This window comes from Neolamprologus multifasciatus, chromosome 6, assembly GCF_963576455.1.
Source record: "Neolamprologus multifasciatus chromosome 6, fNeoMul1.2, whole genome shotgun sequence".
Taxonomy (NCBI): domain Eukaryota; kingdom Metazoa; phylum Chordata; class Actinopteri; order Cichliformes; family Cichlidae; genus Neolamprologus; species Neolamprologus multifasciatus.
Genome location: NC_140444.1, coordinates 20,454,292 through 20,479,641, shown reverse-complemented (window position 1 = coordinate 20,479,641; position 25,350 = coordinate 20,454,292). Strand labels below are relative to the sequence as shown.

General features: G+C 43.6%; 1 protein-coding gene across 1 annotated transcript in view; it reads left to right on the top strand.

Annotated features, from left to right (window-relative positions):
• The first annotated feature begins 1,946 nt into the window (after positions 1–1,946).
• The window catches only part of doc2g (double C2-like domains, gamma), a 49,461-nt gene continuing 26,057 nt past the window's right edge, over positions 1,947–25,350 (top strand). The window contains exons 1-8 of the mRNA XM_085161661.1: positions 1,947–2,128; positions 5,264–5,669; positions 6,170–6,249; positions 6,814–6,888; positions 9,780–9,889; positions 21,447–21,573; positions 22,504–22,560; positions 23,161–23,285. Of these exons, the coding sequence (XP_085017787.1) occupies positions 5,282–5,669; positions 6,170–6,249; positions 6,814–6,888; positions 9,780–9,889; positions 21,447–21,573; positions 22,504–22,560; positions 23,161–23,285 (962 nt within the window). The 5' untranslated portion in view covers positions 1,947–2,128; positions 5,264–5,281. The remainder of the gene's footprint in view (positions 2,129–5,263; positions 5,670–6,169; positions 6,250–6,813; positions 6,889–9,779; positions 9,890–21,446; positions 21,574–22,503; positions 22,561–23,160; positions 23,286–25,350) is intronic.

Here is a 25,350-nt window from a genome sequence, read left to right as displayed (position 1 = left end):
TAGAGCTAAGACACTTAGACACTGGCTTGACTTTTCAGACCTGACGTTATGTCTGTCTTTTATATACAGACCATAGCTGGAATAAACGTCTCAAACAAATCGGTCATTTAAAGGCAAAAAGCCTGTTTGTGTCTCTGAAGAAACTCGGTTATATCAGACAAAACAAATATACTCACATTTTTAAAATGCTTTTCTCAAAGCTCTTTAGACTGAAGGCGAATTTTAACTGTGGTAAATGGACTGGTTCTTATATAGCGCTTTTCTACTCAAAGCACTTTATACAACTTGCCTCATTTACAAAAGCACTTTATCTAATTGTTTTCTAACATTCACACTCCGACAGACACATCTGCAGCAACTTAATATCTTGGCATGCTGACTGGAGCAGCCAGGGATCAAACCAACAACCTTCCAATGGGCTCCCACTCTACATGATACATCATGTAGCGTTCATGTCTTTGTGCAGTTGTTTGTGCTATACACTGTCGCTAGCTCACTTCCATGGCCAATTTAAAATCACTTTGTCTTTGGACTCTGGGAGGAAGCCAGAGTACCAGAGGACATGCCAACTCTTCCCCAGCTGGGATTTGAACCATGAACCTTTTTGCTGTAATTCCAAAGAGCTGCCGTCCAGGTTTATTGGTTTACTCTCATTTTTCTCATTGAGACTGAATGTTTTCTCTTTTATATCCATTTTTCCATCTTTGTTTTCCCCTTTTCCTTAGAGTACTGGAGATGGCCCCTTCTTCACCCCTCCTATCAAAGCCTCGTGTTTTATTGATATTGGCTGCATGACCCATCGACCTTAATGCTCCTCATGCTAACATTTAGAAAATGTTATCTTTCCTTAAATTTTTCCTTCAGATATTCTCTTTTCTTTTGACTTGATTAAAATCCACTACAGAAAGTTTACTAACCAGTCGCTTTGAAGATAATTTAATAATCTAACCAAACAGGACCATAAAACATTTTTATTGCACCAAACAGTTCACATTTTATGCCTTATGGTCTTTGAATGACTAAAAAGTATAAACTATTTCATACATTTGGATGACTGCCGGGTCTAAATGCATGTTGAACCTCTTAGAAAATAGGATTTGGGGGTTAAAAAAGTCTTATCACAACAAATAAAACACAAAAATCGACATAAATGTCTGGTTTGGAGTTTTCTAATGCTAATAAGCCCTCTAATTTTAAAAACCTCATAAACTTGCAGGGTTGAACACACTCAGTCAGTCGTATTGTTGTTCATCCTTGTGACCATTGCTGATTTCCATCAGTGACATCCCACATAAATCCACTGCTACTGATGCGTTGCTGCCTTTGATTCATTTTATTACTGTGGCAGGTGGCAGCCGTTACTATCAGCTCTTCTTGAATTGGACACATGCAGACAAACACACACGCACACACATATGCTTGTCTGATATTGGCTGTAGTCATAGCCCACACAAAGTAATCTGGTAGTGTAATTTAATGGTTGGCGGTGTGTTTTGTTGAGCTCAGTCAACACGTTGAATTTAATTTCCTTTCTGTGTCCTTCAGCTAGTGCCCCCGTCCCCCTTTTTCCCACCTTTAAGTAATGTTTCCTATTGTGTGCAGTCAGTGTTTTCACACCCATTTCCCTCCACATGTACTGTATGTATATATATATATATATATATATCTGCGTCTCTGTGTGTTTGTCTTTGCTCCTACTGCCTTGTGTTTGTCTGTTTGTCTCCCCATCTGTCCCGATGTATTGCTCTTCTTGTCTGTCTGTCACTCTCTCTCCCTCTCTATTCCTTTCTGTCAAAACCCCACAAACACTTCTCCCTCCCAAGCCTGCCTTTTTGCCCGGATTTCTCCCCACTGCCGAGAAAGTGAGTGACAGTACTATATGCATAGTCTGGAAACGACTGATGTGGATTTTAAGCACATACGTCACAAGTAAAGGGGAAGGGAGAGAGGGAGGGGAGAGGAGAGCAGAGCAAACGATGAACAGAGACAAGGAGAAAGCAGAGGGAGAGAGAGAGTACAGAAGGATATATTGACTCAAAGCTGGTCTGCATGCTCCACAGAGTGTGAGAGACAGAGGATGTGAGAGCAGGCAAGATGGAGTGCTGGCACAGATGAAGACTGTCCCTGGGTATGTTTTTTTGAGGGTGGCTATAATTGTGAATGTGTGTACGCGTGTCTGGAAGTCTGTGTGTGTGTGAGCACATGCGCTCGCATGTGCGTGTCTCAGTATGTAAAAGGACGTGAGCGAATGAGTTTGCAAGCAACATGCTGCAAGTGAACATTTGAACGCGGGTTCCCAAGCAGCGAATTTAGGTGCTGTTACGTAAGAGCGGCGTGAGTGACTGAATGAGTGTAGTTGTTGAGGACGGGGACTGGCGGTTTGGGGTCTTTATGTGTGTTGAGGGTCTGAATAAATGTGTGTAATGAAGTATGGTCAGGAATGCGGGATGCTCTTACAGATGCAAGTTCAAAAGCGAGTTAAGGTGTTGACACAGAGGTGCGTTCAGCCTCACATGCACGTGAATGTTTGTGCGTGGAGTGGTCAGCGTGCTTCACCGTAGACTGGAGATGAGCTACACCAATGCTGATGAAAACAAGGCATTTTTAGTCTGTTTTTGTTTTTCCCCCGTTGCTGATTTTTGCTCGAGTTCTGACTCATGTAGATGGAGAAATTAAGCTCACTGTGAAAAAAGATGACATCGAACGACATTCCCGCAAAGTCTCATTAAAGCTCGAGCTCATTTCAAAGGAGGTGAAACAGTCAATCAGTTATTCTGTGTGCAAATTGACAGGACAATAATCAATAACAAATTTCAAGACTGATTAAGGCTTTTGTTATGCAAAAATGGCAACGATTCCGAATTTTTCCATGATTTTCTCTGTTTTTCGTGAACTATCTTTGAGTTGTAGACCCTTGGTCAGCCCAAAGTCAAAAAAACAAAAAAGACTTTAACTAATTTAATTACATGTAAAATTTTCATGTAATTTTATCACAAAATTTTACATTTAATCGAATCTGGTCAAGTGAATGTTGCTTGAGTACAGTCTCAGTTTATACCAATTACATTTTCCTTATTAATTAATTATTTGCATGAATAAACCTTTGATTTTATTTATTTCAGTTGCATTTTACTCAGACTCTTTGCCTCACGTTTGCTGAGGGTGAAAAACTATTTTTTTTAGTGCAACTGTGATAACAATTTGGCCAAAAGCTGCTAAGAGAATATTTTCAGTCTATTTGTTCTTTTCCTAATGAATCTCCCCCTCTGTGCCAAGAGAAACAAATCTTTCAGGTCCTCATCACACTACGTTTGAACATTTAGCCAGTGCAAAACTGATGTGACACAACAAATATATATCGACCTCTGCTTTGTTTGCAACACCATTCGACCGATATATCATTGCATCTTTCTCTTATCTGACAGATAAGAGAAAGATGCTCTTGAAACATGCATTAGGTTTTTTTTTCTTTGCACTTTTAATTAATAGGAAAGTCATCCACAATGAAAACTGCTTCAGCACTTTCACACACAACTTTTCAAGTTAAGGAAACGTTTATGCCTTCAACAAACGAATCAAGTTGAATCAGTCAAACACTAAAGAGCGAAACCCTTTTATTTGGAAAGATGTGTGTGAAACACAAACTGCTCAGATATGAAGGAGCAGATGCCACCAGCTGAATCTAACAAGCTGTGACATGATGGACATGTGAAACATATAGGAAGGATGACGACTGGCGTGCATCCTCACATGACCTGCTGTTGTGATGTGGCTGTCGACAGTGACTTCGTCATGCTCGTTCATGAAGTGCATCTGTATATTTTTGCACACACTAAGCCAGTTTTTTCTTTAATGGAGTTATTTTTATATTTAGCATTTTAATCTGGGACAGCGACAGTAAACAGTCTGAACTTGGTTTTTCTTTTTTTGTGTTTGTTGGGTTTTTTCTTTTTCTTTTTTTTACTGTGACCAATAAAATCAAACAGGATCTTAAAATATTAAAGACTCAAGAGCACCGTGGGAGTACATGAGATAGCACATCTTCAGTATGTCTTAATTACTGCCAGGAAAATAGGAAATTAGAGCATTTGGCTTAATGATGATGGAGTCTAGAAACAGTCATTATGCTTCATTTAGGTACAAATATGCTAAGGACTGAGAAAGGCTCCAAATAGTATTATGTAAATATTGCTCTGGGGAGTTGCAGATGAGGGAGAGAAGAGGGAAAAGAGGGCGGTAAGGGATGGATTTGAGAACCGATATACAAGTGACATCTCTTTTTCGTTACTTTACAGCATTGCATTTGAATATTCATTCAGAGCACAGACTCGGTGCTGACACAATGTGTGAGTCATGCTTGAAGTGCCAAAGGTTCTGGCAAATTCTATTTTGGCTTTTGACAGGTCAGGATTTCATCAGTGGATTAAAACAGGAACACATTTCAGTTTTTCACAGGATGTTGCAGATGCGTGTCATGACCACCTGTGACTGGATTTTCACCTCCCTGCTCCATATGCAAATAAACACATGGAAATATAGTGTTGATTTTAACCCGTGGGAGGCAGCAACGCACTTCCTGTGCATAGTCTGCCAGAAAATAAAAGAAGAAGAAAAAATAAATACTAGCTGGATCCACTTATGTGGAGGGTGTCGGTTGAGTAAGTGGTCCTTCACTCTGGTGCAGGGCCCATTTCTCATGGGAAAAGTTCGTCTTCAGTGGCTTTCTGCTACACAGAGATTGGAAGACACAGTAAACATTTAAATAAAGGTGGGTTTAAAAAGCAGACATTATTTTTTGCCATATTTACCTATTTTGGTGCCTGTATATAACTGAACCGAAGAAGTGAAAATAATGAAAGATATATTAATTTTTTTTAAAAAAAGCTTTCAGAGACAAGCATTCCTGGCAGAAAGCCCTGAAGGCAAACTTTCTCCTTACATAGTGCTAACAGAAACAGCCCAGACCAGCTCCGAATGTGGTCTGAATGATCTCAGAGATCTGAGAGTTCTTGCATCTCAGCTCAGCCTGAATGCATCTCAGGGGGACTCAGACCTTTGCTTGAAGGTGCCCACTAGTGATGGGTTCACCCATCCTTCCGTGTGAATACGAGACCAGTGTGCTCTTTGAAAACCACTGACCCCCTGCAAAGTGGAGTGTGACAGAGTCAGAGGAGGCTGACGGTGTTTTCGTGTAATTATCTTTGTCGTTCTCACCTTTTTTTTTTGTCCTTCTCTGCTTCGCTTCTCCATTTTTATTCCACAGTCCCGTCTGACAGTGCACATGAGTGTCTCCAAGCCCCCACCGCCACCCTCGACCTCCCACCTGGCCATCCCCCCTTCCTCTGCCTCCACCCCTTCCTCGTCCGCCTCCTCCCCCTCGGCGACGCCCCACTCTATCGCCCCGCCCCCGCCCTCTCCGGTCAAAATCTCTATGCAGGAGCACTTTGCCATTAACGTGTGCCCAGGGCCCATCCTCCCCATCCCACAGATCTCAGACTTCTTCCCGCGTTTCCACGACTACCCCTGCACGCCGCCACCTCCCAGGGAGAAGAAGATCCTGAAAGAGGAGACTTTCAATGGGGAGACGGGCGGAGGGTACAAGGATGGCGAGAGAAGAGGGGAGAATGAGGGAGACAGGGAGGAGCTGATCGACTCTGATGATGATGACAGTGAGTTTTGCGGTGGGGAAAGTTGTGCTCGAAGTTCAAAGTCGGGGGTTTTCATTCATGCGAAAATGACTAAGCACCGCAGCATAAAAAAACAACACTGTTTTATGCAGTTTAGAGTGGAACATTATCTTGTTTTACTTGACTTGAGCTTCTGCTTTGTTTCCCCTTCCCCTCTCAGAAGCACAGCATATGCTTGCAGAGTAATTGTGGAGTGAAGCATTTTGTGTTTGTGTGTTTGTCACTCCCACTTTATGTGACACAGTGGCTCTAATGATTTATTACACCGCGCTGCAATAGCAGGGCTCTGGTTTCTGTTCTTTCCCAAACAGTAATCAAACAAGACAGATCAATTCATATTAGGCAGCATCGTATTTTGAAGAGCCCATCTGCTACAAATATGACTCAGAGCTTTCGAGTGTGTGTTAGACTGAACGTGTCTCTGCTTTTTCTGACAGTAATTGCTGTGTTTTGTGTGTGGTTGTTTTTCTTCTTTTTTATAGCCTACCTGGGAACGCTGGAGTTCAACCTGCTCTTTGATCAAGAAAACAACTGTCTGCATTGTACTATTCACAAGGCAAAGGTACGCGCAATTGTAAAATCTTCTTTATAACTAGGCTGTCTGTCTGCATGTGTGCCGTTGCGTAATCTTCCTTGAAGGCCCAGTGAAAATAATTCTCCTGTAATGCTTTTACGTTTGCAGAAGACGTCAGACTCCTGTCTCTCAACCTTTGTAGGGAAACAAATTTGCCACGTAGCCTCGGCAGCTTGTCAGTTCAAGACTAAATCATCTCACGGCGCGACGTAATGCTGGATAATGTTGCTAGGTTGCTCTCGCAGACACATTTTGGTCATCGTGCAAGGACACGAGCCGTCCGTTGCATGCTGCACGCACTCCCATGATGTCAATTATGCAAATCTCACTGAACAGTTCCCTTGAGGCCATTACAAAGGAGGTAGAAAACACTAGCCTAGAGGGAGAAAACCGCCAGAAGAACTATTGAGATGTGACTGCTGTCGAACAGGTCTGTCGTACGTGATGTCTTTTTCTGACCCTGACAGTTACATGTGAATAGTTGGAGGGCACCATGACATCACCTTTGACACTATAGTACTTGTGTGTTTGTGTGTCTGTTTGTGTCCACAGGGACTGAAAGCCATGGACTCCAATGGGCTGGCTGATCCATACGTCAAGCTGCATCTTCTCCCTGGGGCTAGCAAGGTCACTGCTTCACCCTTACCTCAACAGCAATTATCATAACATGCCGCCACGCTGGGATGTCCCAGTTACTAACTGTCGTTGAGCTTGTATGTCACGCAGTAACTGGTGGTAGAAGTAGATTACTTACTGAGGAAACCAAAAAAAAAACCCAGATTCAGGTCTATGTGAAATCCCCCCTTGTGGATTCTTCCTTATGAAACATCATGAAGAGGTCAAAAGCCTGAAAAACAAAAATGTAACATGGGAGCAAGCTAATTTGTTGTGTGTGTGTCGCTTCAATCCAACGAGCAGGGAGCGTTTCAGTTGGTTACTGCTTAATGTGGCTCGTCCGGTGCTCCTCTTTATCGAGCGCAAACACGTTCTGGTCCACTGGACTTCTCTTGTCTTGCTTTCAGCTCAAGCAGCAGGGAAGATAAAGCTTGCCACAACAGCAGCAACCCCATAATACAACCTGTTGTCGGCCATTTTGGCTCAAAGTTGACTCCAAATGAGGTTATGAAAGTGCTGCGGGTGGAGACGATGAAGGCGGCACAGCCCGAACAAGGCAAACGTCTGAAGTCTCAAGGTGCCGACCATAACGACGTCTGGGGGATTTTTGTCCTCCAGCTTTCCTCTGTCTGTCTTCTGTCCCATTGTTGTAATTCTCACCTCCCCACTTCGCCAGCCCTATCTCTGTCTCTGTCTCACTATCTGCCTGTGACCCTCTTTGACCTTGAAATACCAACAGTGTGCAGAGAGGGAGACAACTGAGAGGAGAGGAAGAAAGGGGTGAGTGGAGGCAGGGAGGGGAGGAGAGGGAAAGACGGATGAGGGGAGGACAGCAGCAGGTGGTTGTCATGGAAACAGGGAGGATTGTTACACGGCTCACGTCAACAGGCAATTGTTGATGGGGGGTATAGGCGGTGGTGGAGGGACGCGGAGACGGCGTCAATGAGTAGTATCCATGAATGACTGTTTGCTAAATACCCACCACATGGGGGTGGGGGTATCTCTCCTCTGCCCTGGCACGTTTCCTTGCTTCCTTTCCTACTGTCTCACACCCACCGACACACACTCTTTAACCAGCAGACAGCTAAGCGTGCCTTCCCTCGCTGTTGAGTGCACAACAACAACACATGCTCACCGTGACCTTGTACATGTGCTGACACATGCTAAGGTTTTAGTCATAACCACACAGAGATGCTCCCACTTTCCCTCTCTTACACACACACACACATACAGTTGTAGTTCTTAGTGCATGTCTGTGATGGTCACCGTTATCTTCATCTCTCCATTATCAACCGACATGAAAAGAATATTCATTCAGAGCTTTGGGAAGTAGGGACTGAGGAAGAGGGAGTATGAAGTATGTAAAATGATCTATGCAGACAGATGGGGGTGGTGTGGTGTGGTGGACAGATGGAGTGCTACTGATAAAACATTTAAAAACAAAGCAAAACAAAAAAAGGCAGCATTACAGAGGGAAAACGAAGGATGGGAGTGACAGAGACGGAAGTGGTGGGATTTTTTGTTTTTTGTTTGAAGATGGAGCAGAAACCAAACCTGATCCGAGCGCAAACAAGTGATGAGTGTTAGAAAAATAACTGTTCTGCTGAGTTGGCACGCACACGGCAGGCGGTGAAACACCGCTGCAAGTCGTGACGCTGCTTAAGCGTGGCTCGTCTCGCACATTGATGAATCAAACAAATGACACAAATCGAAGACACTTGTTTTCCTCGATCGACCAACTTCTGAAGAGCCGAGTGCAGTTGATAAGCCAGATGTTTCCAGCAGGACACGGAGAATAGAGGAGGAGACAGAGATGAGCCAAGAGGGGAGAAGAGGGAATTTCTGCTCAGGCAGAACAATAGGACGAGGGGACAAAAACAGACAAAGAGAAAGAAGATGGCATGGAGCATTCAGCCTCTGGCCCTGAGGCATTATAGCAAGAAGCTGGCAGTGGCAGAGAGGACGAGAGTTAAGGCATCTGACTTCACACATGCCTCAGACACGAGCAGGAGGGTATTAAGAGGGAAATGTGTATTTGTAATATACATACAGTATAATTTTGCATAGCCTGCAGTGGCGAAAGAAGAGCAACAGCACAAAAATACTCCATTAAGCAAAAGACTTGCAGTCAAATTAAAATATGCAAAGTAACTGTTGTTTATTAATGTATTTTTTCAACAGAGGGAGAAAATACAAAAAAACACACATCTGCACTTTACTAACCCGCCAGTTTGTTCTGCCAGTGTTTCATCATGGTCTTACTTGTTTGTAGAAATTGAAGGCATTTTATGAGATGCAATCCAAATACAGCATATATGCATATATATACAAGTATATAAGCATCCTGATTAAACCTGAGATAAAAGTCAAACAAGTTTAGAACTCGCTGAAGACAAGCGAGGCAGCACGTAGATGCAAACTTTATTTATGGTTGCTGAAGCCATTAGGAGCTCGGGAGCATTTCCTCTTCTGGAAAGGTTTAATTTTTCATCATGATTGTGTTGCACGGTTTAATTGGCTGCTGTGTTGTGTTGCGTTTGAGACGTGGTGTTTGTTTTGGCGGTCTGGCTGGTGCTAATGCACTCTCTAATCATGTTGAGAAGGAGGCAGACAGACAGGTGAGGTGAGGGTAGCCGTGCGTGCTTTCACCTCTTTTTCTTTTTTTAATAGCCCAGGCAGCAGATGTCTGTGATGTCCAAAGGGACAGTGAAAAATGATGCGTCCCCACTCTTTCACTTTCTTTTTTCTTGATCTATTGTCTCTCTTATTTTTTTCTTGTATTATGTGAATCTGAGCTAATGAATTTGCTCTCCTGCCCTTTGAACATTCCTGACTCTTCTGTTTGTTCTTTAGATCTTCGCCTTTCTGTAACTCTTTTCATCTGTCTCACTTTTCCTCTGCAGGCAAACAAACTACGCACAAAAACCCTGAAAAACACACTGAATCCAGTGTGGAATGAAACGCTGGTGTATCACGGCATCACTGCAGCAGACATGACCACCAAAACGCTCAGGTAGGCACTCAGCTTTGGATTTCAGTCCTGCTGTTACACCCCCGTCCTTCCTGAGAGCCAAAATTTATTATGCGAATGATGAAAACCCAAACTTGAAACCCCCAGTGACTTGCCAACAGCCAGTCTGCTTCCCAGTGGGCTTTTCCAGGTACTGTAATTCATTATTCCTGCCCAGCGACACCAGCCAAATGTTCCACTTGCTACTGCTGCAGTAACTGCCCAGGTGTTGGCTTTGCCAGGAGGCTCCGCCCTCTTTCCTCCCACATCGTCCTGCATGCGGAGTGATTGAGGTCAAACGTAGCCATCTTGGCCCAAAAACTCTGACGCACGCGTGTCCGTCTGTGTGCTGATTCAGAGACAGAGTTTTGTGTGTGTTTTGTTTGTGAACATGTAATCAGTGTCAGTTTAGTCAGAGTATTCATAATAGGTTTGGATGGCATTGTTTATCCTGTGGAAATGCAGCGGAGAAGCTATGCACGCATTCGCGCATGCACACACAGGGAAGTGCATTTACTCACACACACGCACATGAGTCCCATCTACACAGCACACACAAAGGCTGGCAGTCAGGTGTGTTGCTTATCCTCTTGTGTCCATGTCAAGGGCAATCACTGGCAGGAAAGATCATGCATGGCCCTTCCTCTGCATGTAGTCAGAAAACACACACACACACACACATACACACACAAACACTCAAACAACAAATGTCCTTGAGCGTGCACGTTTGAGACAAAAACATTTACTCTCCCGACCCAAAAAAGCCACAAAAAACCCGCGCTTGACATGCAAACAACAGCTTGAGGAGAGACCCCTCAAACTAGAGGAAACCCACCTGACCTTTGTTCAAGGACATAGCTCACAGCCACAGACCAGCAGGGGGGCTCTCGGTTGCCAAAATGAGAAAGAGGAGGAGGTGGAGTGTGACCAGTGCCAAGCAAGAGATGATGATGATGATGATGATGATGATGAGAGAGAGAGAGAGAGAGAGAGAGAGAGAGAGAGAGAAGTGGCTGCCAAGATCAACAAAAAGAGCAGGAGGGAAAGCGCGAATGATGTCGAGTGACAGATGAGGGTCCGCGGAAGAGGAAACTAGGGAGGCCAAGACTGACAAAGACGAGAGAAAAGAGGGACGCAGAGAATCCAAGAGGTCAACTGGCAGTGTGAGAGAGTAGCTGGAGTAGAGTGTAAGATGGATGAAGTGATGAATGAAGACAAAAAAACGAGTAGAGCGCTGGGGAGGAGTTTTCTCAAAAGGGGTGGCCAAAAAAAACGAAAGAACGAGGACAGTAATATATATGAGACAGTAAATGAGACACTGTCTGAAAGTAAGGAGAATGGAGGAGAAGGGGAGGCTTAAAATTGGATCAGTGTCTCTCTGGATGAGTTCAGGCACTAGCACAATACCTCAGACAATAAACAGACTTTGTTCTCATTACTCCCTAGAAAGGGGCAAGAAGTCAGAGAATGGGAAAGCAGATAGGGATCCCCAGAGAGATGTTTACTCGCTGGGGTTGTGCCCTGCTGCATCTGCTCTGCTGGGGATGCTGTAGTATTTGATCCCTGTGCTCTGTGCACTGCTGAGAGGGAGGGACTCTGCCCAGACTCGGCATTCTCGTAGACTCGCCCGAAGGCCTGGAGAGTGCAAAGTGCACTGTCAAACTGGGCCGTCCTGTCACATGCAATAGGTCCTCTGTTTAAGTGATGTGTTTTTATGTAAGCGCAAGGATTACGTCCATGCAGTCCTAAACCTACAGTAACTGAGTTTGTCTGCGGTTTTGGTGTCGAGCGGGTAATGTACAGTGAGTGACTCTTTGAAAACAGCTGCGGCCAAAAGGAGGCGCCGTGAGGGTGGTGAGAGCGAACCACTCGAGTAAAGTCGCACAGCTGTGTTACAAACTGATACGTGATACAAAGTTGTGTTGTTTGGCATGTTTGTTCTGCACAAACTAGTCTTCATATTGATTCAGTAGATTGTTATAAGGCTATAATCCCTTATATTTAAGTGTCTTAACATGGTGTAGCCCATGATTGTTATGTAACAGTCGCTGTGGTCCACTCCTTAAGCAGCTGTTTGCCATTGTGCTCTCGTGTCTAGCAGCTATAGAGAGACCTGATTTACACTGGCTGGCCAACAAAAGTCACACACCCTAATATTTCATTGGACCGCCTTCATATTTGATGACAGCCAGCATCCACTGTGGCATCATTTCCATAAGCTTATGCAGTGTCACAACATTTATTTCCATCCAGAGCTGCTGCGTAGGTCTTCTCCTAAAGCATACCCCTAAGATTCTCACAGGGGTTAATGTCTGGGCTCTGTGGGGGCCAAATCATGTGTGAAAACTGGCATTGTCATACTGAAATATACCCGTGCTGTGAGCAAAGAAAAAACCTGGTCACCTCAGTTTTTGGGCACACAGTGTCGCAGTATGTAGACCTCCGATCTAATGGGAAGCTCTTACGTATTTGTTTAGTTAAATTCAGGTGTTTTTTGTTTCCAGCTTGCAGTGACAGAGTAATTTGTTTCTGTTTTTTATAGTGCTGAAGTAAGAGGAGGTGCTGTCTTTTTCCTCCTCATTTATCCTCACAAAAAAGTGTTTCACTGTTACGCTGAGTGAGCCAAGGCACAGTGGTGTCACAGGAGCACAATGGCTCTGAAGGAGGTTTAGCTGATAGCTGTGTTTGCTCTGAAATTGGAGGTATTGTGTTAATGACAGTGCTCCAGATGATGTACCTGATGAGGAGCTTTCGACCCATTCATGAATAAGCAGATCTGGAGCAAAAAACGTTTGGAGTTTGTATCAGACAGAAGGAGCTCTGGATTGTGTAGCTGTCAAACTGGGTTGCATCAGCATTCTGGCACTCGGGACAGATGAAGCAGTGACATTTAGTTACTTGATTCTGTAGTTTTCCATGCCAAATATCTACTTAGGAAGCCAAAATCCCAGAAAGGCTCACACTCTTGGAGGATGCTGGCTCACAGATGCTGTGGTCACAGCTGGAGAAAAGGAAAAAGGGGGTATCAGGATTTCCCAAAGTCAATGCTCTAGTCTAGTCTAAGCAGAGATTGAAAAAAAATCAAACTTGATGTTCACTCTGAACCAACGAGTCTTTTTCTGGTTGATGGCTGTAGTGTCTCGCCACTTCACACATATTTTACTTTTACTTTTTTGTTGTTAGTGATTGGCCAAAAGCTTGTAGGTGTGCATTACTGCCACTTTTTTTGGTAGTGGCAGCATGTTATTTACCACCAGGTGCTCATAAAAACAAATAAATAGATAAATTAGTACTTTTGGCTGCTGTCATATTCACGCAGGGCTCCACAGCAGGCAGCTCTGCATGTTGAGATTTTTATGCCGGATGCCCTTCCTGATGCAACCCCAAAGGGATTTGTGTCTCCTCCCAGGATATAGCCTGGGATTTTTGCTTGTTAGGTGAATGTGTCAGTGAAACAGATGCGAAACCTGTTTTTGTTTGTTTGTTTGGTGGGTTTTTTCTTTTTACATTTAATTACTCCTCTCAGTCTTTTCTTGCCCAGAAACAGTTGAAAATAACTGAGAATGGCACATTTGCCCATCATCACACTGCCTCAAAAACAGTGAGGTGGTGTGCACTTTGTGCAAAAACAACCACATTGCAATAACCATGAGGACATAAAATTATTGCGTAATTGCTGGATGTTGCTCTGGCAGAAGTTAAAGCGGCTTGTGAACAAATTACGACATAATCAGCATGAAATATTCATGAATTCTCACACATATTAATGCCAGGCCACTGGAGACGTATGATATATACGTGTATAATACTCGTGCATTTATGGGGTTGGAAATGATTAGCCCTGGTCCGGATGGGCTTGGGCCCCCTTGCCCTGGTGGGTTCCAGAGTGTGGGGGTGCCTACTGGGGTCAGCGAGGGAGCTGCCCCCAGGGAGGGGCCACTAGCCCCTCCCTTTCTTCCCTCCCCATCCTCAGCTGCCTCCCTATTCCCGCTCTACCACACCCACCCACACACGCAGGGCTTGGGGTGCAGGTATGTCACCAGGGTGCAGGGGAGGCACTCCCCCTCTGTCCCCTTCTGGCCGCCTGTGCCTCAATTTTATTCTGCAACCTAGACATCCACATTACTCACACTCTCACATAACACATACATATAGGGCCTTGGGGGTGGGCACGTTCTACAGCATCCAGAGGATGGTCGGTGTATTCCAACCCACCTCTGGTGCTGGTGCCCTACCCTCAATTTTAAATGCATATAGACACTAAGGGTTTTCGGGAGGAGCCGGGCTGCTCTCTGAGAGGAAGCAGGAACCATGCTCTCTTGTGTTTTAAACAGGAGAGCACACAGCAACACTACATATAAGCGGGCGTAGGGAGGTTTGGGGTCTTCACTCACCCCGGTTCTGTTAGCCGTCAGGGCTGGGGCGGCTGGGAGGAGGTGCTGGCTGTCAGATTGGGGTCTGGGATGCGGGGCCTCCCTGCTACTGCAGATAAGGAGGTGGTCCGCTTGCCTCCACCCCAGAGAGAAGGGTTACATCTCCTGTGTCTAGGTGCGGCTTGCCCCTCTGGGGGCGGGGGTACCTGGACCTGGGATATAGAGTATGTTTGGGGAGTGTGACTGTCTGTGCAGTGTCTATTTGTATCTGTCTACATGTTGGGTGAGTGCCGAGTATTTGGTTGTGTATATGGGGGTGGGAATGCACGTTTGTGTCCGCCTGCGCCTGTTCGTCTGTGTCTATATGTCAGGTTGGGTCTGGGTACATCTCAGGTCCTCCAAAGTACGGAGGCCTTTCTCCCCTCACCACACTCCCTGCCGGTGGCTGATGCCCTCAGATGTTGGTGTGTTGGTGGTCCTTGTCGACTGGGGCTGGGCGCTCATGTATGTACCGGCTCACTCCTGGTGGCCGATTGGCGGGGCCTGGCGCCTGTGGCCCGGCTGGGCCCCTTCCGGGGGGTGGGGTGCCCTCAGGCCTCTGGGCCTGAAGCTCGTTCCTCTCTGGTACAGCTGGCTGCCGGCAGAGCCCGCGGGCATGCCACTGCAACCCCCTCTGGCCTCTGCTCCGTAGCTGCTGGGTGACCTCTAATTTGGGGCTCTACTCAGCTCTTCCCAGGAGGGTGGCACGGTTCGCCCCCTTTTGGTGGTCCTCCTCGGGTCCTCGTACTCTGGAGCCTCTGGATGTCTGGGGCCTGGATCTCCTCCATACCTGCTTCATGCCCTTGGGGACGGGGCTATGGCTCCCCACACTCCCTAGCAGATCGTAACATGGAGAAACCTTTGGAATACAAGCATGCTGATCCACACGGGTGTTCACAGATGCGGACTACACCTTTCTTGGCTGCTGCCTCAAAGCACTTTGTGCGCTGTCTATCTTGCATGCTGCACAATATCGTTTAATATTCAGTATCTACTGTTTTCTACTGCTAGCTAGTTTATTGTGATGGTGCTGTATTTATTATGTTGCTCTCTTTTTTTTTGCTTTCTCTTCTGTTTTTTTCTCCATACAGGTGATCCAGGTATTTTGTTTGTTTTTCTTTCTTTCTTCCCCCCTTTCTCACCGTCTCTTCTCCCCTCTGTTTTTCTTTCTCTCCCTCTCTTTCTTTCATTCTTTCTCCCTGTCCTATCCCCCAGTCATGTCTGTCCCGTTTGTAGCAACCGAAAATAAAATGCATACATAATTATAATAAAGGTCAATCAAATGGACCAATATGGCAAGGCCATGATGATCCACTTGGTAAAATAAATCCGCTTGGCATCTTTCTTGGCCTTAAGACAACAATTCTGATGGCTAAAGATCCAAACGGGACAACAACAACAACAAAAAAAAAAAAAAAAAAAAAGGAAATGATTAGCTATAAAACACCAATGGGATAACCTCTGTGACAAATTCATCAGGGTTTCCATGATTGCTTTTTGCTGCGTTGTCATTTTTTTATCTGACTCTGTTGCAAAAGGAAATTTGCTGTGAATCCCTCTTAGTCAGAATCTAGTGCAGGAATGGATGGCTTAACCACTAAAAGCTACTACATAAAGCCATAGTTAGTGGATGTGAATGCATTACATGGCCACTGCAGAAAAGAACCCTGTACACGTACCAAATATGGGCTTTGATTTCATGGAAATTTTAAGCACCGCGTCTTCTGATGGTGCTAAAGTGGGAGTGAGAGTCCATCCTCCTGCACTGCTCTTTGTAGAACAGGACATAAAAAAAGAGTTCTTCAGTGAGTGGGTTTATGCATTTATTTCTTTTTTTCATCTTTCATTCAATAATTTGCGCTAAGTGTGATTACATAAAACCATTATGCTAAGGCAAAATACGAAAAGGGAACGGCTAAATTAAAGACAGTTCTGAAAAAGCCCTCAAAGTTGTATCAGCATTATTGTTTTTTTCTTTACATCTTTTATGCAACGCCTCAATGCTTCAGTGTGCAGACTGTATCTCTAAGGGCTGCTGGAGGTCCATTCTGTTATTAACAATGAACTAGCTGAGTAAACTAATAACTAACGTCCTCAATCCAGACTTTACGGTTGGCCTCATACCAGCTAATCCTTTAATTGGTGCGGCGGGCTGCCGGAGGTGCTTTCGTCTTGAGTGAAAAGTCCACTGCAGTAAAACAGACTGGAAAAACCTCCAACCTTGCCACTTATTTATTCAGGTTATGACTCGCAAAAATTGTCAGGAAGGGTAAGACATTTGAGATCATTTTTGCACAGCTTCAGCGCTGATACTTCGCTATAGATATATCTGCTTTCTTTTGAATTCTCAGTATGAGACAGCCTCAGCCTGTTTTATCACTGCGGGGCCACGTGATTGTGGGATTAGGCCCAAAATTTCTCCATCAGTTGCCGCAGTGTGAATCTGCTTTTAGGCGGTATTTTTAATAATTTAGAGAGAAGTGAGAGTGATAATGTGATACCACGAGCCAGCCCCTTATTTCAATGACACCACTCTTGTGTGCATTTTAATGCACACAAAAAATAAATAAATGCGATGAGTCAAACATGAATGCATACCTTGGGGACAATCTTTCAAAAGTCCTTCTGACATTTACATTTACAACTGAAACATTTGTCAGGCTCTGAATGATCAGCAGAGAAATTGATCATGTGGAGGTGTGATGAGAGCCGGGTATCACGAGATGCGGTGTGTTTGTGCGTGTGCGTGTTAAAGGTGTACAAACATTATTTCAGTGCCAGCTTGAGTCTGTCTCCTTTCACTTTCTTTCCTCTCTCTCTCTCCATGCCTCTGCCGCGCCTCATAATAGACTTCCACCGTCCTTGGTTGTGGGCAGATAGGAATAAATCTGTGGCTTGATTTGGTAATAGATGGAGGCTGAGATTGCCATAACAGGTGGCTTAGATGAGATTCAGTCAGGTACAAATATGATCAAGGAGTAAAAATATATATATATATGTTGGCTGGGTGTTAGATGTTGGGTGGTGATGATATTGTTGTTGGAGTTGACTCAGCTATATAATTTGGCTTTAAACTGAACTATCAACAGCCATGAAAGTTTACACAGACAACGCCTCGTGAATGCTGTGCTTCAATTGTTGTTTAAAACTAAATACTGGTAAAGATTAATGTCTGTAATAGAAGAGAGCTGTAATAACTCTTGCTTTTGTGACTTCATTATGAGATCAAACTTGTCATTTTAGAGTTTGCCTGCCTCAAATACAATCTGGACCGGTTTTTAGGTTCATTTTAATCGGCTGAGACCTGACAACCCCGATAAGGAAATTGTGTTTTTTATGCCACTTAATATTGACCTATGAATCATTCAAGCATTAAAAGTCACCTAACTCGATCTTGTATCTTTAAACACACTAACTAGATGTCACAAAAACACATCAGTAATTTGTAGAATTACAAGAAATGTGAACGATTACACAGTTCGACGGGCAGAAAATAGTATTTATGTAGCAATACTGTGATTTCCAAAAAGACATTAGCTGAAAACCTGGCATATCTCAGTGTGTCATCAGAAAATCTGTAGAAAATGAAAGACAAAAGAAAGTGGCAGCCATAAAAACCACAGCAGATGAACACGAACTGAAAGGCACACCCTTAAGAAATTGGAAAACCTGCAGCAAAGACGTAAGACAGGATCTGAAAGATACATCTGGCCTTTCAGTTTGCTGAAGCCTCATTAGAAATGATCTCAGTGAAGGGCTGGCTTTTAAGAAGCCATTCCTAATGAAGGGAAACAGAATGAAAAGGCTGACGTATGCCAAATTACACAAGAAAATGAGTGGTAACAGGTCCGATGGAGTGATGAATCCCAATTTAAAAATTTTAGTTCAGATTATCTTCAATATCAGGAGAAGGGTGAGTGCGTACAGCCATCTGTGGACACAGCGGAGCTACATTTCACCCAGTGGTGTTGGGGATCTTGTCTAAACTAATGGAATTATGAATGGAGAAAAATGCAGTTTGAGCCAATATTAAATACCATCTGGGATCACCAACAGCTTCATTTTTCAGCATGAAAGTGATCCCGCATACTGCCGCTGTGTAATACCTGGACAGAAAGAATCACAGTAGAACACTATCAGTCATGCATTGGCCTCACCAGAGCCGGGACCTCAACATTATTGATGCATTGTGGGATCGTCTGGACAGACGACACTATCATAGGAAACACTTAAAATGTTGACCTGGAGAACTGTTCCTGAAAACTACTTAACCAAATTACACAAAAGCATGTCTGAGAGAGGTCAGGCCCTGTTGAATAAAGGTTGTTGTACCAAAAATAGATTTTCAAGTATTGTAAATCTTTTTTGCCTTATATACCATATTTCCATGAATGTTTGCACATGTTTCAATAAATCACTGCACCTATTTCCCCTTTTCTTACCAAAGTATAAAAAAACGAATGGTGCTTCTAGACTTTTACACAGCACAGTATAAAGCCATTTTAGTGCCAGTCTTCGTAGTTGTTTTTAACACTATGAATGGGAAATCCTAATTTTACTCTCATGAGGTGGATTTAATCAATAATACCGAACCAAACTTGGCACAAGGGGTTGAACAGATTCTACCAGCATCTGTTTGGTTTTATAGGAACTCCAAAACTGGGGAAATGAAAGAAAAATCATCACAGAAGAAGTTTGAGCAGAAATGGTGTCACATTGCCCGCCAACCTTTGTCTCAGTACAGACACCCTACATGTATGACAGAGCAAAGGGACATAAATCATCTGACAGCCGTGGTCGTGAGTCAGAGCTGTTCTGAAGCTTCTGCTAGAGATACTCATCCGTTATGACTAAAAGACTGGAACCAGCATGTCAAAAGTCCAAATGTCAGCAGGACAGGGAGAGAACAGGAAGAGGGGGAAGGTGTGTGTGAAGTATGTGTGTGTGTGTGAGAGAGAGAGAGCGAGAGAGGTTTAGAATGAGACAGTGAAGAAAGAGGTGAAGCAGCTACAGTCCCTCTGGGAATATCGGAGCAGAGAGAGAGAGTATTGTGGCGGGCGATGGGCTGTGAAGACTCAACTGTAGCTGATGAAAAACTCGCTTTCTATCAAACATAACCATCAGTTTGAATAAGTGCTCTCGGTGGAAGAAATCATTTTACAGAACCAGTTTTGTAGCAGTAGAGACAAAGTTATTGATTTAGTTGTCTCGCTTTAAATTCCGAGTGCATCTAAAGAGAAATAAACTATAGAAAAGAGGCAGCTATACATTGATTCACATTATACGTACAAACAAATCCATGATTTCTGCAGTGAAACAATGTGTGTGTGAGAGATTAAAGATTTTTTTCCAGGAGATCCCCGTAGATGCCACTGATTTAATGTGCCAGCACGCATCATTATTTTTCTTTTAGCTCCTGTGGAAAATGCTTTTTTAGAATAGAATAGAATAGAATTCAACTTTATTGTCATTGCACATGCACAGGTACAGGGCAACGAAATGCAGTTTGCATCCATCCAGAAGTGCTTTAGTGATATAGATATATTACAATATATATTAGCAATAATATAGATATGTAAGTATGTTACAGAAATGGGTCTATTATGGTATGTTATAATGTACACGGTATGAAGTATGTTATGAATATTCTATAACTATAAGTATGTACAGGCTGTAGTGAGTACAAGCTATGTACAGGCTATGAACAGGATATAAATATGAAATAAAAAAAATAAATAAAAAAAAACTATACAGAAATCTGAGATATACAGTTATACAGAAATGTGAACTATGCAAGTTATAAACAGTTGTAGGATTAAAAATTATCGTATGATTATTTACACAGAACTATACAGTAGTGCAGTTAAGATAAGTGAGATATGTGGATAATTTCTACAGAGGTATATAAAGTGCTAGTGATTGTGAATGGTGGTTCAGTCCATGTTATTATTGTGTGTTTGAGGGTACGGTTGTCCATTGTGTGTGTGTGTAGGTGGTTGTGGGTGTGTGTATGTCCAGTCCATGAGTTTAACGTGGGTCAGATGTCAGGAGGCAGAGTTCAGGAGTCTGACAGCTGTGGGGAAGAAGCTGTTCCGGTACCTGGTGGTCTTGGTCCGGAGGCTCCTGTAGCGCCTCCTAGAGGGCAGGAGGGTGAAGAGTCTATGTGATGGGTGACTGGGGTCTTTGATGATTTTCCCAGCCCTTTTCAGACACCGCTTCCTGTATATGTCTTTTATGGCAGGAAGTGGTGCTCCGGCGATGCGCTGGGCAGTTTTCACGACCCTCTGCAACGCCTTCCGGTCCGAGGCAGAGCAGTTCCCATACCAGACTGTTATACAGTTGGTCAGGATGCTCTCGATGGTACAGCGATAGAAGTTCACCAGGATGTCTGAGGACAGGTGGTTTTTCCTCAGAGTCCTCAAGAAGAAGAGGCGCTGGTGAGCCTTCTTGACCAGCTTGGAGCAGTTGGTCGTCCAGATGAGATCCTCGGAGATGTGGACTCCCAGGAACTTGAAGCATCCACAGCCGTCCCCTTAATGTGGATGGGTGGATGTGGGTCAGCATTCCTCCTGTAGTCCACGATGAGCTCCTTGGTCTTCTCTGTGTTAAGCAGCAGGTTGTTTCTGTCGCACCACTCAGCCAGACGATCCACCTCCTCCCTGTAGGCGGCCTCATCGTTGTCACTGATGAGGCCAATCACCGTGGTGTCATCTGCAAACTTAATGATGGTGTTGGAACCATTAGCAGGTCTGCAGTCGTGGGTGAAGAGGGAGTAGAGGAAAGAGCTCATCACACAGCCTTGTGGTACACCGGTGTTCATTGTGATTGTAGATGAGCAGCGGTTATCCAGCCGGACATGTTGGGGGCGGTTGGTCAGGAAGTCCAGTAACCATTTGCAGATGAGGGAACTGATGCCCAGGTCTGCCAGTTTAAGCATAAGATGTTTTTAAAACATCTTATGCCTCTTACATGGGAGTGGTATGTCTGATGGGTGCAAGACAATGAGAAAAAAACCCAAAACACACAGTGGACTGATCTTGTGTTTGGTGCATTATTTGCTTGCTTCAAGACTTTGGGGCAGAGCAGCACAGTCGCAAGAGGGATTGAAAACTTGCCACTAATTCACCTGCACCTCTTGTCTATTGAAGGCTGTGCGTCTGTGACATGGACAGACTAGGACGAAATGAATTCATCGGAGAGGTGAGAGTGGCTCTGAAGAAACTGAAAGAAGGCGAGAACAAACGCTACAACATGGGCCTGGAGAGAATTGCACAGGTATGTGTACATTACTCTGTGTGCGTGTTTGTGTGGACAAATATGTGATATTTATTATGTATGTGCATGGTCTTCACATAGAAAGAAGGTTTAGGTGATGTGGGTTGCACGAAGGGGTCCGCAAAGGAAATGACAGATGCGCAATGAGACTTAAAGCGGAGAAAGATGATTGGACTAGACCTTTGATGTCACAAACAGCTTGACAGCATGGGAAAGTGGAAGTGACGAGAAGCTTAGATTTAGCCAGCAACACCTGGGAGCAGACAGATGTGAGACCATCGATCAGCCGTCTTGAACTTACGCATAAGTTTCATTAGAAGACTAAGAATCTGGAGAAATCTCTGTGAGCAAGGGTGAAGGCTTCAGCACTGGATGACTGTAATCATCGTGACACTGCATTAAAAACAGATTTTGTCATGGAAATCACTGCATGGACTCAGCAACACTTCTGGAAATTTAATGTGTTGTCCAAAAGTGTAGGTTAAAGTTACATAATGCAAAAAAGAAGACATGTGAGTAAGACCCAGAAACACTGCTATCTCTGCTAAGCCATCAAAATGGACTGAGCCAAAGTGGAAAACTGTTCTGTCAGAGGAAACCAAATGTGAATTTATTTCTGGAAAACATGAACGTCACGCCTTACAGACTAAAGAGAAGAGGGACCATGCAGGTTGTTATCAGTTCAAAAGCCTCCATCTGCAATACTGTGTCTATGGACATGGCACTTGCACATCTGGTAAAGCACCATCAATGCTGAAAGGCATATACAGATCTTAGAGCGACATATGCACTTTTTTTCCTTACATGCAATATAACGTCTCAATGATGTGCTTATGAACTGCAATGTGATTACTGAGTTACATTAGAGCATTACAGAAAAATGCAATGTACTATGCACTGTGATCTCTCTTCCTGTCTTTATTATTTCAGAATAAAGAAACTAACAATCAAACACAGGAGCAGGGAGCGCTAGTTGCAGAAGAGGAGGTAATGATATCAACCTCTTTATCATTATCGTTGTTTTTTTTAACTAAAACATGACCCACTGTCTTATTAATCTCCCATGTCTCATGCAATTTATCCTTCCAACAGTCCTAATCCTAATCTGTCATCTACTTCCACAATCTTAGAGGAAGTTTAATTATGTGTTTTTAATCAGTATATGTGTTTAAGGCACGACCTTTGATAGAGAAGCTACAGTTTGTAATTTAGACCAGTACCACTGCCACTACAGTGATTTTTTTCCTCCCCTGGTGGTGATTATCTCACGTCTCTCTGTGATTCCAGAGACGAAGGCTAATAGCTTTTGGTCTCTGATTAGACTCGGCTTACGGTTCAACCTGGAGATTAAAAGGAGAAGGCAGCAGTGTCATTTTTTCTGGCCCAGATAAGCCCTTTAATTATGAGCTTTAATTCCAAACCTCTCGGCTAACACACTATATCCTACACGGTGAAAGTATTTCAAGTGTTTTGGGAAACTTTGCTGACCCAGCCGCAGGATTTCCCGCTATGGTTATTCACTGAAGAGGGAAATATCAGAGTGGAAACAGGTGCTCTGTCTGACACTGTAGCTTCTTGTGTCCCCAGCGTGGCCGCATCCTGGTGTCACTGTGCTATAACACGGAGAAGGGCTGCTTGCTGGTTGGGATCATACGCTGCGCCCATCTGGCCGCCATGGACTCCAACGGCTACTCTGACCCCTTTGTCAAAACGTAAGTCATGTTAGATACCCGTGAACAACCTGGGATCCTACAAATTATGCTCAGGAACAGCTTTTAATTTAAGGATTCATATTTAATTCAGGAAGTGTTTGGATGTTTTTATGGTACTGCAAAATGAAAGGCATAGATTGGACTGCTAGTGTGCTGTCTTATCAGTGCTGACATTTATCTTATTTAGCTGTAATCACAACCCCTTTTAACCATAAACAAGAGAAAGCCACCTGGTGTTTATCTGATTCCATGGTGGTTTTAGTTTAGGGATCTTTAATTGTTGACGCTCTTCAGAGATTAGAATAGATGCCTTGCAGTCGTAAAACAAGGAACACCCAGAGGCTGTATGTAAAAGAAAGATGTGGCCTCCAGGATTGAAAGAGAAGTGCCTCAAATTTACATTCTTGAAAATGGTGATTGAATAGAAGTCCATTAGAAAATTACCCTGCACTTCTCTTGATTTATGATCTCAGTAACTACTTTATTTTGCCAAAACCTTAGTTCAACATTTTCTGACCTACAGAAACTACTATACATCAGACTTATGCTTTATTGATCTATCCAGGCCAGGCTGCCTGGGTAGATCAATAAAGCGGGCTTCTTTGAATAAATTACATGCTGCAGCAATCAGAATGCATCTTTAATATGATTTTGCTCATTAAGATTCTCAAACAAACATCAAAGTGTATTTACAAGGTTCAGAGTTTTTCACAGGACTCTGTGGGGGTCCTGTGAAAAACTAAGTACACCCCATGATTCAGTAGCTGCTTGAACCTACGTTTAGCAGCATGAACCTGAAGGAACGGATTTCTGTTTGACTTTGTGAGTCTCTCAGAACGCTGCGGAGGAATTTAGGCCCGCTCTTTTTTGCTGCCATTTGTTTATGCACAGCTCACTTAAGCTCTGGCACAGCATTTCAGTCAAGTTTTTTCAGTCAAGGGACTTTTTCTGGGCCATTGCAAAGCCTCTTATTCTCTATTTTTCAGAAATTCTGATGTAGAGTTGCTGCTGTGTTTGGGATCATTATACTGTTTCATGATCAGAATACTTTGGTATGTGGAGGAGTTCTTGGTTTACCCAAGGACTGCAAGGTACCTCAGCACCTGTGGTTGTAAAACAATCCCAAATCATCATCATTGGTGTGAGTTGTTTGTGCTCATATGCTGCGTTTGGGTTTCACCAAATGTGGTTTATTATTCTTACCAGACATTTCCGCTTTGATCTCATCTGTGCTAGTGATATTGCACCAGAAGTCTTGTGATTTGTTCAGGGGCAACTTTACAATCCTAAACCTTTCTGCCATGTTCTTTTAAGAAAGAAGAGGCTTTCCCTTCCAGACAAGCCAAACATGTCCAGGTTTTTTCTAATTGTCCTGTCATTAACATTTAACATGCTAACTGAGGACTGTAGAGTCTGAGATATAGCTTTCAGGTGTTTTTCTAGTTTCTCTGAGCATTGCAAAGACTGACCTTAGAGTGAATGTTCTGGATCTCCACTCCTGGGAGGATTGTGGCTTTGCGTGTACACACACCTGCTTTTATAGAGGTGCTCACATTTTCTGATTATCATATAATCAAGTGCAGTTTATTAGTACCACCAACCAACTAAGTACCACCAAATTGTACTTAGTTTTTGTCTGTTGCACAGAACTTCAAAGAGTTCTGTGAAAACTTTCTTATATGAAACTTTTTGGGGTGCTTGTAGAATCCACAGATTATTTTTAACTGTAAAAAGTTGTTTCATTTCTTTTGTTTCCAGGCTTTTATTACATTAGAGACAGGAATGTGAAGTCAACAAGAGCCTGACTGACATTATACACTGCAGTAAGCAGATCAGCACTCATTATGAGCTGAGGTGTTTCTGTGACAGTCGCTGAGACACATGGAAGGTCCTGCAGAGTGGAGGTGGATGCATTCTGATCACATTGTACTCTCAGTGAGATCAATTCTTTTCTCAGCCAACGCAGGTCTCTTCAAAGTCTAAAACACAGAACTATAGTTGATACTGTACCGGCTTGCCTGTAAGGCACGGTGACAGATAAAACCCACACAGCTAAATCTCCAGC